The sequence below is a fragment of the Varanus komodoensis genome, unplaced genomic scaffold (assembly GCF_004798865.1).
Source record: "Varanus komodoensis strain SLA01 unplaced genomic scaffold, ASM479886v1 scaffold40, whole genome shotgun sequence".
NCBI lineage: Eukaryota > Metazoa > Chordata > Lepidosauria > Squamata > Varanidae > Varanus > Varanus komodoensis.
In genome coordinates this window covers 397,204-415,942 of record NW_025335942.1, presented here as the reverse complement: position 1 = coordinate 415,942, position 18,739 = coordinate 397,204, and the positions used below count along the sequence as shown (strand labels likewise).

General features: G+C 44.0%; 1 protein-coding gene across 2 annotated transcripts in view; it reads left to right on the top strand.

The window, feature by feature from the left end:
* Nucleotides 1-18,739, top strand: part of ANKH (ANKH inorganic pyrophosphate transport regulator) — a 96,259-nt gene that overhangs the window by 56,157 nt on the left and 21,363 nt on the right. For both annotated transcript variants that reach the window (XM_044442790.1, XM_044442791.1), the window contains exons 2-6: nucleotides 4,538-4,754; nucleotides 8,381-8,499; nucleotides 9,383-9,466; nucleotides 11,799-11,969; nucleotides 14,080-14,214. In XM_044442790.1, the coding sequence (XP_044298725.1) occupies nucleotides 4,538-4,754; nucleotides 8,381-8,499; nucleotides 9,383-9,466; nucleotides 11,799-11,969; nucleotides 14,080-14,214 (726 nt within the window). The remainder of the gene's footprint in view (nucleotides 1-4,537; nucleotides 4,755-8,380; nucleotides 8,500-9,382; nucleotides 9,467-11,798; nucleotides 11,970-14,079; nucleotides 14,215-18,739) is intronic.

Here is an 18,739-nt window from a genome sequence, read left to right as displayed (position 1 = left end):
AGCCCCAGTCCTGCACTCTTAACGCAACACCACATGCATTGATGCTGTCCATTGTCCTTTCTTTCCACCAGGAGAATCGTCCTGTGAGAATGGTTGTATTTCCTGGGAATTTAGAACACTTGAAGAGTTCGCCAGCTATAGACTAGATACTTACGTTGAGCCTGAGGAAGGTTTTCACAGCACAGCCACTGAAAAGATAAAACTACAGTGCCAAAGTAATGCAGGAAAATAGCCAGTTGCTGGGCCTGTTTCTTCATAGCAGTGCATGGAGCCATATTTGCATTTAAAGCCGCTTTCCTGGGGGTACTTTGCTCATTACATTTTGTTTATACTTAAGTTTTAGGTTTGCACCTAACAATGGAAAACATGAAGGCAACAAAGTTCTGTTATCAGAGAAGTGGATATAATTATGGTTCCAATGCAGTGTATCATAAAGAAGGTTTAGAGCAGACCATTCTTTTATATGCTGTCTTCATGACCCTTCCTGGGAATAGTGAAGTTTTCTAGAGTTTTCCATCATGGTGGATTAAGGTTCTTCAATTTGAATGTCTCACAGCAAAATATGTGGGAATCCTATCTGATAATTTTGTCATAAATAACAAGTTAGCCTTATTTCCAGTTTATGCTAGGGTCAAAAGGCTATTCTTCAAACTTAGTCATTGTGTTGGGGCAATATTTTATTTTTGGCAATGGCAAAAGAAGATGTTTGCCACGTTAATTTTTCCTGGCATACGTATTTTTCCTGGCTGGCTGGCTGGGCATTCTTCCCAGACAATAACTGCATAATTTCTTCAATCTGTGTCATCAAATGAGTTTGTGTCATCCAACCTGGGTCCCAAAATTTAATTATTTTTAGTTAGTGTGTATAGAAAAATGGAAAAGCACAGAAGCATGAATTCAGATCTGCAAGTTTCTGCTAGTTTCAGTGAAATTAAGAAACAGAAAAGGAAATTGTAAATCTATTCTTCTGTGTGCAGTGACTTTAGTCTATTAAATGGTGTGTTATCTTACATGTTCCTTTTTTAAAAGTCGTCTTTATGGGGGAGTTGGTGAAAGGGGAGCTTCACCGAGTACAGCATTTCTCTTCATTGCCCAGAAGTTCTCATTTGCCAGATCTCCCCCCACTGCCAAAAATAAAAAAATAAAATCTTGTTCTCCTTCGCTGGGGTCCATTGTGCTTTCAGATGGATGCCTTGACCAATTTGGCTCCTGGAGGGCCTGTTAAGTGGAGTTGCTGAGAACGGGACTTTGGAGCTTTTTGATGAACACTCAAATAAATGTACAAATGTGCTCCTTCCCTGTTTTGGACTGTATTAACTCATCTTCTGCATCTACCAGTCTCTTGGTATCCATCCAAGATAACATTTCTTATTTATTTTTCTGTTTGTTTGTTTGACTTTAATTCTGTAATACCTTCCTTGCCTCTCAAGAATAAGTCCCAAATTCGTGTGAGTCACTCTGGTTGCATCATTTTGTCAGATGTGGATATCCGCCACTTCCTTTCCACTGCAGTGTGTGTCTATCACCCATCCACCTCCCCTGCTGAATCAGGCAAAGGGCATCACATCCATATATATCACTTTCAAACTTGGTTCAGGGCTTAAAGGCACTGGAAAGAGTCTTTGTTTTCTCACTCAGTGTAGTTAGCTAGTCAGAAATGAGTTTTGGCTTTCAGTATGGTGCTTTGGCACAATTTCCTCCTTGAACTTTTGACCGGTATGATAAGTTTATTGAATAAAGGGAAGTTGCTGAGTGACTCTTGGTTTTTCCCTTAGGCGGTTTCTCATTAAAGGCAGAACTATAGTAGCAGTGCAGTATAAGAACTGATGATCCAGTGGCTGGTCTGAGAGACACGACATTAAGGGATGCATCTTTTGACAAGGATTACCTTCGTACTTTGGGCATCCTTCCATGCAAAGGATTTTATTAGTTGCTTGTAAAAATCTGTAGTAGAATGATATATTTAAGACAATGGGTTGGTCCACCAAATGGCCATTTGGAAATTCTGATTTGTTAGCCCCTCTTCTATGGCTTTAAAAAGGGAAAGGCTGAGCCCATCGGTCAAAATATTTGGTTTGTCTGGGGGTTGTTAATTAAGCTAAGCAACTGACATTCATGTTTTCTGCAGCGATCATCCACTGGGAAACCAACATCTGCATGGTGTCATTGTTTTTACTGTACCAACCCTCCAGTAATTCATCCAACCAGCTGTTCCTCCTCAGTGGAACAACTGAGTTGAGACAGACTCTCATTATGAGTGCTTAGCCAAAGAACTTAAGGATGGTTCTGCTAGACCAAACTGAGGGTCCAGCTAGAATAATATACAGATTCCCAGTGGTCAGCTAGATGCATTAGAAGAAGCTTACAAGCAAGGTGAAGGCAAGAAGCCTTCTGTGTTGTTTGTTTCCACATGTAATGACTCAGAAGTTGCAGGTTCCATACAGCTGCCAGAGTTAATTTGTTTTGATGGACCCATCCTCCATGAACTGTAAATGAGCTGCATTTCAGAACCAACTCTAAACACGTGTTCCTTGGCCATGTTTCATCAAATTATGAAAGCTGCGTGATTAGTTGCATGAATGTTAGTGTTTACTTTCTTGTGTCTGTCCCAAACCCCCTTAGTGCACAGTTTAATTATGTAATTTTACAGTGTGTGTGAGAAACGGAGAGAGAGATGCTTACCTATCGTTCAACATTTTCAAACTTAAGCATGTCCATTCTGCTTAAATGCTGTTTTTAAAAGTAAAAAATACTACAAATGTTTATCATTTCTATGTAGAACAGGTATACCTTAAGGGAAAAAGAAATCTCCTGGTAAGCAAGGGAGGACAATTGCCGTAGTGTTCGCAGACTAACTTTTCTGACACTCGGGGCAGTCCGAGGTGAGAGAAGCAACATCTCTAGCCACTCTTCTGTGGCCATTATACAGAAATGGTCGAATGAGTGCTTGCTACTTCCTTCCATTGCATCACAGGGTTTCCCTCTCCCTGTGCAGTGGCACTCCTTTTGCAGCCGTTGGCGAAACATGGTTTTTAGGATCGGTAGTTTTCCCTCAAGCCCTGGGTGCTTTGGTGCTTCCTGTCTTGTGCGTCAGTCAGGCTACTACTGAGGCGAAAGGGGCTGTATCAGATGAACATGGAATCCAGTGTCAAGCTGCCACCCTGCTGGCAATAAATCCACTTTCCCTCTTTATACGTTGACGATGAATCATGTTTCTGAAGGGGTGGAAATGCCTGTACCGGCAGCTTGTGAGTACAGGTAACATAGCTTTGTTAGCAAGTGTCAAGTGATGTCTTAGGACACGGACTACAGAAAAGTTGCTTTGAATCTATCATTTCCCCTGCTTGGAATTGTGGCCACGAAAAATCTTCATACGAGCAGAAAATGTAAGGGAGAAAGAATACAAAATTGCCCCTTAGGAGTATAAAGGATGCCCTGATTCTTTTGTTTTAAGGCAAAGAATGTGTGTGTCTAGCGAGGTTCCCAGGAGAAACACACACACAAAAACACATACACACACAGCTTAAGGGAAGGAGACACTGGCTTTGCAGTTCTTGTAGACTGACTGACTGATGCTTTATTTGATATTCTGCTTTTAAGATCAACAAGGCAGTTCACAAAATAGAATAAAATATGATGGACATACTTCAGCAATTAAAATGCTCTGATAAAACAAAAGAGAAGATGCACACTAGATAGAAATTGATCCATATGCGGTACACTTGGTAATCATTAATTTTGTAGATCAGGAAATTTTTCAGGGGACAACAGACCAATTTCACTTCAGACCAGCTGGCTACTTCGATAGGCTGGTGTGATTTCACATCAGCTTTCTCCACCCTGGTGTCCTCCAGTTGTTTGGACTCTCAGCATTCTGGACCATCGGCCCTGCTGGCGGTGGAAATCCAAAACCTCTGGAGGGCACCAGGTGGAGGAATGCTGGAGGGACTACAGCTTCTGGGCTTGGCTATAGTGTAGCCACTATATATATCTGCAGATATATCTGCAGTTCTGTTTTTCAGACTTAACAGGCTCCAGACCAGGGCCAGTCACCTGCAACTTTGAGTGGTGCCACATGGGAGTGGAACATCATCACCCCTTAGTTCAGCAAGAGCACCTATTAATCTGCAACTATATTGGCTCCATGCACAGAACCTTCTGCTGTGAATAGAGCTCTTTTACAGAGTTGAAATGTTACAATTTTTTACTTTTTATAAAATTACATATCAAATACTGAGTGAATGAATCAATTGATATATATTCATACCTAAAGCTCAGTAGTTTTAGCCTTTGTTCCTTTTGTATTTTTGTTTACTTTTGATTTTTTCTTTTAATATGGACCTTGGCTCTCTGTGATAGCTCTATTCAACTACTATATATTAGGAATACTCAAGTTATGGTTAAATGTGGCCTGTTAATAATTCTACTGCCAGATAAATAATATACTATGTCAAAATGTCATTTTGAGTTGTCAAAGATGCACGGCACATATTAAGTTCTCTTCCTTTCTCTTGTTTTGCCTTGTTCTTCTCCTTAGGCCTTGAACAGAGGTATCGCAGCTGTTAAGGAAGATGCCGTAGAAATGCTAGCCAGCTATGGGTTGGCGTACTCACTCATGAAGTTTTTCACAGGTCCAATGAGTGACTTCAAGAATGTGGGGCTGGTGTTTGTGAACAGTAAGAGAGACAGAACCAAGGCAGTTTTGTGCATGGTGGTGGCTGGTGCGGTGGCTGCTGTATTTCACACCTTGATAGGTAAGCATCCCTTCCCATTGCTGTTGGAACTGTATCCCAGGGATCCATTTCTTCTCTGTGTTCTGAAAATTGCCTGCTTTTGGGCACGATCATTGTAAGTTTCGAGGGAACTGGGAAAGGTCTGGTGAGTGGACCTCTTTGGGCTTTTAGAACTTGATTGGATTGTTGACTGATGGCACCTGCAGTCCACACAAGCACCCAGCCCATCTCTTGTGATAGGGTTTCAAAACTTCCCCACAGCCAGTCTCAAGCCAACCTTAACAGTAAGCATGCAGCACAACTGCCAAAGAACTTTGTGAAAGATTGATAGCACAACCTTAAATACACGTAGGGTTTGCTTATTTGTTTTGGATTTCTGTCCTGCCCTAGGACGTGAAACAGATCATTGTACTAAAATAACACAAAAATTATGAGTTTATTTTAATGCTAGAACAGTGATTGCATTCTTTCTTCAGTCATGAGTTCAGGAAAGCTATGATGAAGTGTCATCAATTTAGAATTTCCTTTTCTCATAGTGTGATCTCAATAATAATTCAAAATATGAATGCATAATATGGACACATTAATTGTATGGCTGTGCCATTCCTCACCTATAGGGAGTAAAGGATTTTAATATCTAATAATTCGTCTTGTGGGTGGCTATGTGTGTGTACATACATGGGGCTAATCCATCAGAAGTATCAAAATGTAATCTTATTATTTCTAGAGTGGCTACAGTAACTGTACATTGTACATATAATAAAATATAAATATAGGATGTATATTTGGACTTTCAGTCTAAGGCAAGCAAAAGATAGATCTCCAAATGTTTTGGTCTTCAGTGCCCTCAAATGACACTGTTTAAATTCATTTGAGGCTACTCTGAAGTTTCTCTTCCTGGGAGCAAGACAATGTAAGCATTCTGCAAACCAGAGACCAGTAATGGTCCTTGCCCTCGGTAACTCACATTAAAATGCACAGTCTTGTTGTTGGCCCATGCAATCAAGTTGTCTCTGTCTTATGGCGACCCTTCTAAATGAATGCTATCCAAAATACTCTGTACCTGCCAGCCCTGTTATCTCTTGTAAACAAAATGGGCATGAAATCCCCTATACAGCTTGGAAGAATGTTTTTAAAAGGTATTTGCCCAACCCCCAAAAGCGGGCAGAGTTGCTGCCAGGCACGCTTCTCTGGGGTGGGCATTCATATCCAAGCGCTCATAAATAGCATAATGCCCTGTAAGTAGGTTTACGTCCCAAATACTAGTTTTGAGTTTAGGTGCCAAGGCGACATGAAGTTGTGTGTGATTAGATTCTCTGTCTGCATCTTCTTCTCAGAATGATGCAAGCCACGTACCATGTCATTAAAATGGCTGTGCTAATACTTTCTAACTTTGCTGTAAGCCGCGTTCTTGCATAATCATAGTATTCTTAGATAGTGCACAAGCCTTACGTGGTGCTAAGTTGCTTGGGGGAAGGAAAGCGCACCTCTCACATATCAGAAGATTCCAGTGTTGTGCCCTGGCATGCCTTTCGGTGCAGCCCTATGTAAATCCAGTGGGGTTCAGTACAGTACACTGAAGGTATACCTTACTATACCCAGGGAAGTGGGTATAGGATTGTAGCCTTAACATTATTTAAATTATGCAGTGAAATTAGTTGGGAGCTAACATGTACATGAACACTGTACGTTGCATTAGTTCAAGAAGATTAGCTAATGCAGCCCTTAGGCTTTGTGCTGCTTTTGAAATCCTGGCTTTCCATTATGTAAGCATTCAGTGGTTGATTTTAAAAATTAGCACCTGGAGTATGGACATGAGGCATGAAAATGCAACCTTTGCTCACAGTTGCTTGTGGAGATGAGTCAATATAGGATCAATATTGAATTACTTGATAAGATCTTTGAAAGCAAACATAATATCCTATTAAGTAGGCCTTTCTTTTGATGATGTATTAGCAAAAGTCACCTGGGTTCAAAGAGTCCTTGAACTCTTAGGCTGTAATTGCCTTTGTGTTTATAAAAGCGTTTATTTAAGAAATAGTCAAACAAATCTCAAAGACCTTTGTTTTGAATTTATTATCAAATAGCAAAAGAGATGAAGCAAGAAAATATTTCCCCCTTTTTCTAATATAATGGCTAAAGCTTTATTAAAAAAAGCTTGTTGCATAATATTGACTCTCCTCTCTCCAGACATGACATGGGAAAGGTCTGTCCGTGGAGTGAGGATGAGGATGTAGATGTTAACAAGAGCAGTGTAGCTTTTGTTTGACACGTGTGTGTGTATCTCTAGTACTTACAGGACACGAATCCTGTAAGCTTGGTGCTTTAAAACGCCTTCACAGCAGAATGAGTAATTCCTTCACTTTGTGTGGTAGTTTGATGCCACTCAAGGCTGCATGAAGGAGCTTTACTGCTTATGATGAGCGCCTTCAAATCCCAGCAAACAGAGGAGAAGAACCCAGACTTGGGGCAGGGGCAGGCTTTGTCTTTCCCTCCAGGCACAAAGCCAGGGGCCCTCCTTTCCCCCTCCCCGCTGCAGTTCTTGGATAATTCAGAAGGACAGGAGGCTGGGTGGGACGGCAGGCACTGTGGGGTCATTCAGGGGCTTCCGGCTTCTGTTGCAATGTGCATTTCCTTTGTGGATCTCTAGTAAGGGTAGCTAACAAGCTGACAATTCACAGTTTCTTGGCTTTTCTGGTGCTTGTAAGGAGCTACCAACATTTCCCAGGAAAATGTACCCTTTTGTGCATAGGACAAGCACTGTCTACATAGGGAATAGGGTAGAAACACTGAGCGCTGGGCTGTTTTCACTCCTCAGGTGTTCCAATGCCCCGCAATAATGTGTCGAATGCTAGTATCTGGGAAAATCCACCTGGCCATGTAGCCCCATTGCTTTCTACCTTTTTGCTGTTTCGGTGATTTAACGTGCTAGAAATGGAGGACGTGAAGGAACCAGGCTGGGAGTTGTGGTGGGAGAAAGCGAAGGGGAGGGCTTGAAAAGCAGGGCTGAGAAAGAGCCACTGGAGGAGGAGGAGAGCTAGAGAGAGGAATGAGCTGAGAAGAGACTAAAGAAGCAGGTGGGGCAGTCCACATCCTGCCGTAGGGAGCAAGGGGGGAAAGAGTGGGGCAGTGACGGGTGTGAGCACAGTCTTAAACAAACTGTTCCAAATGGGGTGGGCAGGGGGGAGAGGGAGAGTTGGGGTTGGGTGGACATAGCCGTGGAATAAGCATTCCAAGGCTTAGCATTCAGAAGGATGCAATCCGATCAGTCTTTAGAAAGAGGCATGGCCTATGGCTCCCAGCATGCCCAGGGAGGCTCTTTCCCTTCCAAACAAACATGGGATTCCACCTTAAATTAATTTTGCTAGGCAACGACTAACATTAATTGAATCAGCATAGCTGAAGTTGATGCCATTTAAAACAAGTTAATGCTAGTACATGAGTTCATTTTATTAGTAAGTTGGCTTGCTTATAAGTAATTTCAGCATGGAAGCTGTGCCATCAAGGGGATGCTATGAGTCACTCCCATCTCTTTATTCATGATAAAAATCTTAGCATTAACCACTTGATTTTTAAAAAGAGTTGTCTTTTTAATTGCGGTCTTTATTGTTGCTTTGTTACTCCTCTTCTTCCTCTTCTTTCTGCAGCATACAGTGATTTGGGGTACTACATTATTAACAAGTTACATCATGTGGATGACTCAGTGGGAAGCAAGACGCGCAAGGCCTTCCTTTATCTTGCGGCCTTCCCTTTCATGGATGCCATGGTGAGCTTTTCGCTTTCTTAGCTGCCCTTCCTGCTGGAAAACCTGCGGAAGCGCACTGGGGCCCTGCATTCAGCGATGGCCTCTTCTGGCCCAGGCATGGGTCCAGGCAGGCCACGTCACTGGCTCCTGCTGCCAAACTCCCTTTCATATGTTCCATTCAGAATCGTATTTTAACCGCGCCTCTGACTAGGCTGTCTCAGTTCCACAAAATGTTCAGTCAGGTCTTTCATTTAAAAAACAACTCACTTTCTGTCACTTCTTGAATAAGTAGTTATTAGGCTTGAGAGCTTCCCAAGAAAATGCAGTCCAACATCTCTGCATGTGCGGCTGCCCATTAGACCTTCCTGTGAGGAGAGCAAAAGTCTGAAAAAGGCTCCACAAGTGCATTCAAAGGCCTTTTCTACTCTGGAGCCCCTTTCAAAGGGTCTCACTCATGACTTTTGTGCCAGCCCATGGCCCTCCTCTCCATGTTTGCTTTGCATCAGAGCAGGCATAGGGCTAATTTCTTCTGCCTGTCACATATCCTTTCCCAACGTAAGTGTTCCTTACCACTGGTCATGAAAGGAATGTTGGGAACTGTATTCCAAGAACCTTTTGTGGACCAGTGCCTGGTCTGTGAAAACATGTTGGATTCAGAAGCCACATTATGCCCTGTGTCCCACCCCCCCAAACTCATAACACATAAATTGGGTCCAGGTTTGGGTTCCTTTGGGTCAAAAGCGCTGGATGTGGGAGAAGAGGCTTCAAATGGGTTTCTAACACTAGGGCCATTCCACCAAATACTGGACCTTTGCAAATTACATTATTCTCAGAGGCATGTTAAAGTTTAAAAGGTATCTTGGTTTTTTAGACTGTCATGCACTTTATTTTTTGGTCCTTTCAGGCTTGGACCCATGCGGGCATCCTTCTGAAACACAAATACAGTTTCCTGGTGGGATGTGCCTCCATCTCAGATGTTATTGCTCAGGTAAGACTAATTCTAGTTCCAACTATTTCTACCAGAGAAAGGGCTTAGCCAAACCTGCACCATACCTGTGCTTGGAATGTTTTGGCCAATTTGATGGCAGCTTTTCTTTTAACTGTGGGCTGTCTTGGACAAGGCAGGCTTTTGCTGCAGGAGGGAGCAGTTAAGCAACCCAGCAACCTTTTGGTTGGGGTTTGTTTTGCATGAAGCAAGAATCAGGCATTTTGGCACGTCTTGCATGCCCTGACAAGCCAGAGAACAAACCGTGAGTTCTTTCTCTGACTTGTTGAGGGAGAGACAAGCCGCCTGGAGTCATTTGGCCAATGGGTAGGGTACAAATGTAATTAATTAATTAATTAAACCAGAATTACTGGTTTGCATGTCGAGATAAGTGTGTTGCCTTGTCGATGACAACCTAAAATTTAAAAAATTGTGGCTGTCATTACATGTAAACCAGGCTGCAGTGTTTAGAAACTTATACATAGATATGGGACTCCCTTGAAATAGGGTTGAAACTAGGATTCTGAAACCCTCTCTCTTTCTGTCGTAACAAAACATGAGTGAACTGTGTAAGCTGCTTTGAGCTCATTGTAAGAAAAAAGCAGGAAACAAATCTAATAATAAGCAAAGATTGGATAAATAAATGTTGGGTAGTGAGGGAGATGGAATGGATGTCTTTGTATTCACTGCGGACTTTGTCTTCCTATGCTAAACTTAACATTATTCTTTGGAGTATATTTTGCCCCCTCTCCCAGTTCAAACAACTGTTTCTAGGTGGACAAGTTATGACAGGAGAGTCTTAGGGATGCAGAGATCAGACTGGACTCCGTCTCCCTTGTGCTCACCGGACTTGCTTCCCACGCTTGGCCTTGGCCAGGAAGTCAGATGAGATGAGAACAAGTCCGTGAACACTTAGCAGCATGAATGGCTTTTTTGCACTAAGTATGCAATTCTTTGGGCAAAATTTGATAATTAAGTAAAGCTCACAAGTCACATATGTTGAACTTGCTCCCTGCTGGACACCCATGCAATTGGCAGGCATTGGCTGGACTAGGGGCAGAGAGAAAGTGGTCCAGAGTCTGGAGTGTTCGAGCTGAGGAAAGCCAACAGATTCCCACCTCTAAACCAGATTCTTCACTCATCCCCTTTTCTCACTCTTATTCTAAGAGGTCAGGTTAAAGCTTTGAGGCAGAAGTGTAAGTTACCAGATTTTGGAAGACAAATATCTTGAAAACAGTTGTGTGAATCCTTTCTCAAAACATTTTAAATTTCAGACTCCTAAAACGGCAGTTTTAGCAATTTCAATTCTCTGGAGAAAACATTCCTAATCAGCAATTTCTCTGTTCTTATCATAATGATGATACTTCAGTCCAATTTAAGTAGTTGATACTTCAGTCCAATTTATGCTTGGAGACAGATTAAAAATTGATACATGCAAAACTAACGGACTGGTTACCAGGTATTCTCTAAAAAAGCATTATTCAAAAGAAAAACCTCTCTTGTTCCTTGTGTTTTGAGGGTTTCTTGCCATTAAATCATCCTAATTTAATGCTTGCCTTTGACATTTGTCACTGAATTTTGTTCAGTATTGGAAGTGCCATTTGCCAGCAGTTACAACATTTCAAAGGGATGCATACAAGATGAGATCTGTTGATTTGCGCTGGTGTATACATTTGTTTCCTTCTTTTTATTTTCCTATTGACTCCCCAGGACTTCTGGGCCCACAGAAATCTCACTGTGAGCAATAATTTAGTTTAATTTTTAATTTTTAATTTAACTTTTAATTTAATTTAATTTTTAATTTTTAATTTAATTTTTTAAATTTAATTTAATTTAATTTGCTCCTGGTGAATGAGCTCACAAGATCTTCCCTAAATAAAGTGTCAACTTTTTGACACACTTGTTTGAGCAACCTGGATCAAAATCTTCAATTGCATTTTTATAATGCAAGATCAGGAATGTTGTGCTATGTGCTAAACTTCAGGGAGGTGAGTGTTGGACTCTGACCTCAGGAGTTCTGAGTCCTCGTCCCCAGCCAGCCGTGTAGCTCTCTGGGTGACTTTGGGCCAGTCATGGACTCGGCCCAGTCTAAAATCGAGTGGGTGGGTGAGCTGTCTTTCGTCCCCGCAAGAAGGATAAAGGATATAAATGGAAGGTAATCATATGAATAGTTATGCATTATTACATTTTGCTCTAAATTGCTTCTGGTGCGCTGGTCAGAAAGCAGCAAGCACAGCGAATTTTCAGTACCGACTAGATCCGGAGCGGTTTCGATTCTGAGAGCAGTAAGTCAGACCGCTGTTTCCCTAAAGTGCCCCTTTTCTTTCCTCCCCAGGTTGTTTTTGTCGCCATTCTGCTGCACAGCCACTTGGAGTGCAGGGAGCCTCTCCTGATCCCCATCCTGTCCTTGTACATGGGGGCACTCGTCCGATGCACCACCTTATGCCTGGGCTACTACAGAAACATACACGAAATTATCCCAGACAGCAGTGGGCCGGAGATGGGGGTATGACGTTTTCATGCATTGGTACATGTGGCGAGAGGTCAGCCTTGCCAAGAAAGCCTCGCGCTCTCAGCCAGGAAGTGATATTTTGCTGGCCCCTCTTGTTGGCCCAGTTGGCCTTCATCCATGGAGGCAAGTGACTTATGGTGCATGGAAAGCTGAAAGGAACCACCTGCCCTGTAGGCGACTCGTAGGCCGGTCGGTTAGCCCAGGCGCCTGGTTCCAGAGGCCAGTCCACTCATTTGTGTTTCCTGCAGCTCCCGCATGTTGTCGTCATCTATTTGTCATCCTTCTGGGTTTTCCTAAGATGTCTTTGGCCTTTTTTGCTTACTGCAGAAAGTCTTGAGTTTTTGTGGGGAAGGACAAAAGAGTCTACAGTTCCCTCAGGTGTAGCTCTGTTTCATTTCAGCACATTATTTCCATTCTGGCACATAGCAGAATAAGCAGTGATTTGTGTGTGTGTATTTGTGTGTGTGTGTGTGTGTGTGTTTGGGGGGGTTGATTTTTGCTTTTGGGGGCACAAATAATAATTTGCCAAATTGTATTTTTTAATGGTCTTTCGCAAGTCTGCACTTATTGATTGATTTATTAGATTTTTAGTCTGCCCCATTAGCTATAACACTCCCTTACACACTTACATACATATAAACATCCAAAATTAAAATCCTTGCCAAGTTTGTCAGAGTGCAGTAGGTGTGAGCCGTGAACATTGACCAAGAGAAGATAAAGAGGTTAATGTATTACTGTGTGCTAACTTGAGCGCTGTCTGAAGGCAAGCTGCTAAAGTGAAAACAAAGCCTTCAGATTATGAAAGGAGGGGGCGTGGCTCATAATATTAATAAATAATAATAATAATAGCAAAGTCATTCTTTGCAGTTGTCTCTTTTACCTGTTTTAGACAATTATTTTTTATGATTTTAAGGTATTTTATTATATTTTTATTGTAGTTTTTAAAGGATTGTTATAAACCACCCAGAGAGCTTTGGCTCTGAGGCAGTATAGAAATGAAATAAATAAATATGCCTCTCCCTTTGCAATGAAACCCTCGCAATTTTTTTCTGGGCCTGATGGCTGCTGTGTCTTCTACTTTTCCCACCCTTTCCTGAGACTTGGACAGGGACATGTACAGATTGCAAAGTGGCATTAAAACAAAATCCGAAAAGAAATCCGTGTACTGACCCTGCTTGGAACAAATGGAATTAACACTATTTGGTTGGCCATAACGGAAAAACCTGCCCAGACGGAATTCTCCGGCATCCCTAGGATGCAGACAAAGAAGTGCGTACAGATGTTTGAGGGACTGGCAGAACAGTGGTTAGGCTCTGAAACAGCTCGCTCTTTAAGTTCTGCCAGCACTGCACGGATCCGCAGTGGCCGCCCTGCCTTGTGTCAGCTGTTTTCCTGTTACTTTAAATGCCCAGTGAGAGCCAGTGCAGCTTCACGGTGACGAATTTGCCATCTTTTCGGCACCGGGTCGAGACAGCCCTCTTTCCGGAGGCCTTTAAAGACCTCCAAGGGGCCTGATATGATTAGCCAGCTATCTGTCTCTGTCGGGCAGGTCTTTTTAATTGCATTACAGTTGTCTTTTAATGTTCTTTTATGTTGTTTTAAATTAATTTTTAATTCTTACTGGTTTTATCGATTGTATTTTATTGTTTTTATGTGTGGTTGTACACTGCCCAAAGAGCTTTGGCTGCAGGCAGTATAGAGATGAAGATGGTGGTGGCGGCTCGAATGTTGGACTGGGGCTTGGGGGATCCAGGGTCTAATCACCTCTTGCCCATGAATCTCACTGAGTGGCTTCAGCCTAACCCACCTGCAGGGTTGTTGTGAGGGCAACATGGAGAAGAGGGGGATTGTATAAGCCATTGTTTGGTGGGACATAAATATAATTAATAAATTAATGCTCCTTCTCCAGATGTTTAGTTTACTATGTTGAGAACCTTCAACCCCATTCTGACCAATCGGCTTTTGATGGGCTTTTGTACACACTTGGATTGCCGCCTCGCTCACACCTTCACTAGCATCTGGAAAAGACATGATTCAGCTATTCTGTTGCCTGTGCTCTGATAGGTTCATTCACAAGGGCGGTCTGTTTTCACTCTACTTTCAGGGAGATGCAACAGTAAGGAAGATGCTGAGCTTCTGGTGGCCTTTGGCCTTGATTTTGGCCACTCAGAGGATCAGCCGGCCGATCGTCAACCTCTTCGTATCCCGGGACCTGGGCGGCAGCTCTGCAGCCACAGAGGTATGAGTCCCTCCGGGAAAACCGGATTGCCCACCTGTATTTTCTTCAGAGACACAGCGCATCCAGCTGCTTCTTCACAGGGGCATCTTCTCCTATTTTTCTCCAAGGTTTTAGAATACGCCAAAGGACCCTTACAGAATTTTGAATGGAATTGTTTTGGAACCTGAGCATGTTTTCTGCTGGCTTTTGTCATTGCAGCTCTTCTCTTGTACTTGCCGTGACCGAGGGCCAAACCGGCCAAGTGACTGCCCCGTGGCTTAATTTACCCACAAGGGGTGTTGCACTGTGCTGGGTGCCTGCCTGTGCTGTTTTTGCATGAGCACCCGGCTTGGCCTGGCTTGTTGCATTGTGCAAATCCAGTTGGCAGGGGTTCACTGAGGGTTGTCTAGCGCTTAAACAACCCTTGCCACCTTGGTTCGCGTGGCAGCAGCAAGCCAAGTGCCTTCAGGCACTGTGCAAACCTGGCTTCTGGGGGCATCTGGCTTAATGCAGCAGTTTTCATGGGTAAATTAACCCATGGCAGTCTGTCTGGACATGGAAACTGGTCCAGTATTTTGAGTCCTGTGCTACTTTTTCTGTGCTATTTTTTAAATTGGAAACCTCCTCCTCAGGTTTCCAGGCTGAGTGGAGGAAGGATAGAATATCCTTTCTTCTCCAGTCATTGGTCACCTCAAAGACTCTTTCCTCAATCTACTTTTCTCCCATGGGGAAAAGCTAAAGGGAGCCCCACATCCTTTTCCGCATAATTGGAAAGCCCACTGAGAGGTATAATTTCAAACCTCTCCTCTCTCCTGCTGCTACTGTGGATTGCACCCTGTGAGGTTGCCTGCCAATTAAAAGAGACAGAAGTGCTGTTCATGCTTAGTTTGGCCCTTTGCTGAGCATGACTGTACTTTTCAGTTTCTCAGGTTTTGAACAGAATATTTCATAAGCTCAGACGCTATAGAAGATGCACAATATTCATTTGGGGTCTGATTCTCCATTAAAACAGGGTGATGTTCCTGTGTGAGAGTCAGAGAATGGCTAGCAGTGTTCCTGCTAGGGAGCAAGCCAGGCTTTTCCCCTGCCGTAGTCCCCACTGCCCCCTCCAAAAAGGCGATTCTGGGGGCCCACGCACCCTAGAGAACAGTGTGGAGAGAGGCCAGTAGAGCAGGGAATCAGAAGGACTCAAACCCTTCCTCTTGCTTGAGCTGAAGCGGCCCACAGCTCTCAGAAGGAATTCCTGGATCCAGTCTCCTGTAAAACAAAATTGTCCTCCTTCATGCACATGCGTGGAATTGATTCGGGAATTTTCCAAAGCGGATTAATTAGTATTTGGTGGGAGCCCGGCCCTAGGCACTCCCAGCATGCGGACAGGGCTCCCACTGAGACCCAGTTCTTCTTCAACCACCGTTGTGATTGCATTGGGAAGTTCTTCCTCTGCTTGGCGTTGCTTCAAGCTAGACTGAGCTCAGTTGCCTCTTTTGCAAAAAGGTGGGACAGTCTCACATCTAATGCAGGCAGGAGTAGCGGGGCATCCCAGCCCACTTCAGTCCATGCAGATTCTGCAGAAGCCAACCTGGGACGGTCACACCTGCCTCTCTTGCTGCAGAGCTTTGCTGGGATTCGATGGAGACCTTTTCTTTTTCAAAGAAGGCCCTCCATACAGTCTCAGTCAATCTCCTCTCTCATTGCAGTGGGTTCAGCTTGCCGTTTCTTTGGGTATTCGCTGTGCTGTCAGCTCAGGAAATGCAGTGCTTTCCTCCAGCACGTGTAAGGCCCGTGTGGGCGGCTGACGTGACCAGCCCACCTGAGGGGGAGGCTGCAGCACCACACCAGCCGGGCTGCCCCGAGGTGCTCCTTGCATGCGTGGGAGCTGCGCTTGTCACAGAACACACCTTTTCATGCAAAAGATCGTTGCTGCGGTCCTTGGCATCTCCAGCCTGAAAGAATCTCATTACAGGACAGTGAAAAATCTCTTCCTGAGCCTCCGGAAAGCTTGTTTCTGTCAGAGTGAACCATTTTAAATTAAATTGGCCAAGACAGCAAAGCAAATGTAGGGCACACACAGGGGAAAGGACTGTGTAGGCCTGCCCTTAGCCGAGGCAACGCTCCTGAAGAGCATTTTGGTCTGATACACAAAATCTCACCTGCTGGAGTATGTACTTCTTAATAGTGGGGATATCTTAATTGGGAAGGTGACAGAGCTTCCAGTCTTGAAATGCGTGTGATTAAGCATCAGGGTTAAAAACAGGCTGTGGCTAGAAGGAAGTGACCTGCACACAGCTGCTTCCCGGAACTCTAGGCGGCCTCACAAACGTGATCCATCCCACAGAGAAATAGGTTGAGTGGTTGGTTCTCTCTGGTGAAAACTCAGATCCATTATGGGACTGCTGTTAAGACTGAGTAGTGCTGGAGGTTGCATGGATGAGATAATGGGACAGCGATCGGGGGGGGCGGGGGCGTTAATGTATGTGTTTGGGTATACTTGAAAGCAGCATCAGAAGAAGGACAGAGAAGACTCACATAGCTTGTCCTCAAAGGACAGGCTTCTGGAAAGGCCTAATTGCATGGTTTGCCCTTTTCGGCCAAGATGAGTGCAGCCCATGCATACCCCCCCAACACTGTTCGAGCCGCTCGGTGCAGAGAATATATTTCCTTGAAAGCGAAAGCTTCTCGTGCTATCAGCTGAGAGCTGACTTCATTCGTGCCCGTGGCTCTTTTGTTGTTTTTGCTTCCATTTCTGAAAGCATCGCTGCAGAACAAGAAAGCTTTGGCTGCCTGCACCAATGGCAGGGAAGTGTTTCCAGCAAGCAGGCCGGCAGATTCCCATGCAGGGTGCTGCCAGTAGTCCTTGATCTTGGCAGGAGGAGAAAGGACATCTCTGAAAAGCAATGAGTTGCTCTGCTCTGCGCGGTTCCTGCATTTTCTTGCCAGGCAGTTAGGTTGGCTCAAGTTTGCTTAGGTTTGCAAGTGCAGAGGGGACCCTTCTGACGTTCTTGCCTTGATCAGGCGATTGGAGGTATGCCATGGCCCCCCTGCACCTCGGGCCCCCTTCCCTTTTTGGAGCGACCTGTAGTGTGGTGCCAAGAGGGTATCCGTAGTTGTCTTGTTCTGCTGTTCAGTCGCTTGACATTTTACTTGCATAAATTGTTCTCAAACTAGCCTTAGTGACAGTTGGTTTGGAAATATTTAGAATAAACAAATAGTTTTACCCAGGTGTTGCAATGCAGCATCTGTTCAAATTCATGAGTTCAAATTCTAATCTAAAGTGAACTCTAACATTAATGGTGGGCTAACACTTTTTCTTTCAGTTTATTTTCTAGCTTCAGGGTGTCTAACTAGAATATTAAGTTATCTCTCAACCTTTTTGAGACTCTTTTCATGTCTTAGCGACTGTTTTTCATTGTTTAACATACAGATGCAATAATGGTCATTCCTAAAATGCCATAAAAAAACCACAATCATTTTACAGTAGAAGGGGAGCAATAAAAAAAGTAACAGTAAGAGAGGGGGAAAAACACATACCGGTGAGTAATCTTCACTGAGTCAATAGGTTTACTTGAAGGCCTGGAGTCAAGGATAGGCAGGACCAGGCCCCTGCTTAAGCTCCACAGGCAGCCCCCCCTCCCTCCCCACCCGGGACTTGTTCCTCTTCTGCATTGCAACCTGTTCTCTCTACTCTTGCTGTGGAAAGAGTAGAGTTTCTCTGGTTTCTCTCCTTGTCAAGCAGCGAAGATAAGAAAGAAATGCAGCAAGTGACAATGGTGGGGAGAAAAGAGGCTCAGGGAAAGAAGGGGCCCATGGAGGGTGCTTTGCCACTGCTTTGGAGGACTGTGCTGCTCTTTCAGGAGTGGCTTTTTTTTAACTAGTCTACAGAAATTCATAGACTGGAAACGCCCCAGCACGTTTGCAAGAGGAGAGTAAGATACTGACCTCCTCCCCGCCCCACCACAAGGTGGGAGGACAATCCAGAATGGTTGTCAAAGCAATTTCAGTACAATGAAGGGATACCTAAAAGGAATGTGGGATGCTGGGAAATGAGTTCCATTTGACTTGGATGGATTTCCCAGTACTTTTAGTCTGGTTTGCCCTAGTTTGTTTTTTAAACTCAGGAAATAAATGATAAATTTATACAAATCTGTGCAAATTTCAGGCTCCGCAACTTGCCCCTGCTTCCTGAGCTTTTAATAACCAACCAACCTGTGCAAATCACGGCCTGTTTTGAGAGCATTTTCAAGTCTCATCAGATTGGGTTGGCACAAGTGTGGAGAAGCAAGACAGAACCCAGAAGGCTGAGTCTCTTGCGTATCCCTAAAATCTAAAGGAGTGGGTGCATGTCTCGGGTGCTGGCCCTCTTGACCCCTCCATCCGAGGACACGTTCCCTATTTTGAAAGCACCTTGGGGCTTCCAGTCCTGACAGTCTTGCTGCGATGCAGGTGCACACGCTGGCATCTGTGGGGGATCTTACTGCTCAGGGTTGTTGCGGCGCTGTAGCGTCCTCACTTCTGCCCACCAAGTTCCTAGGCTCATTGCCTGATCGCC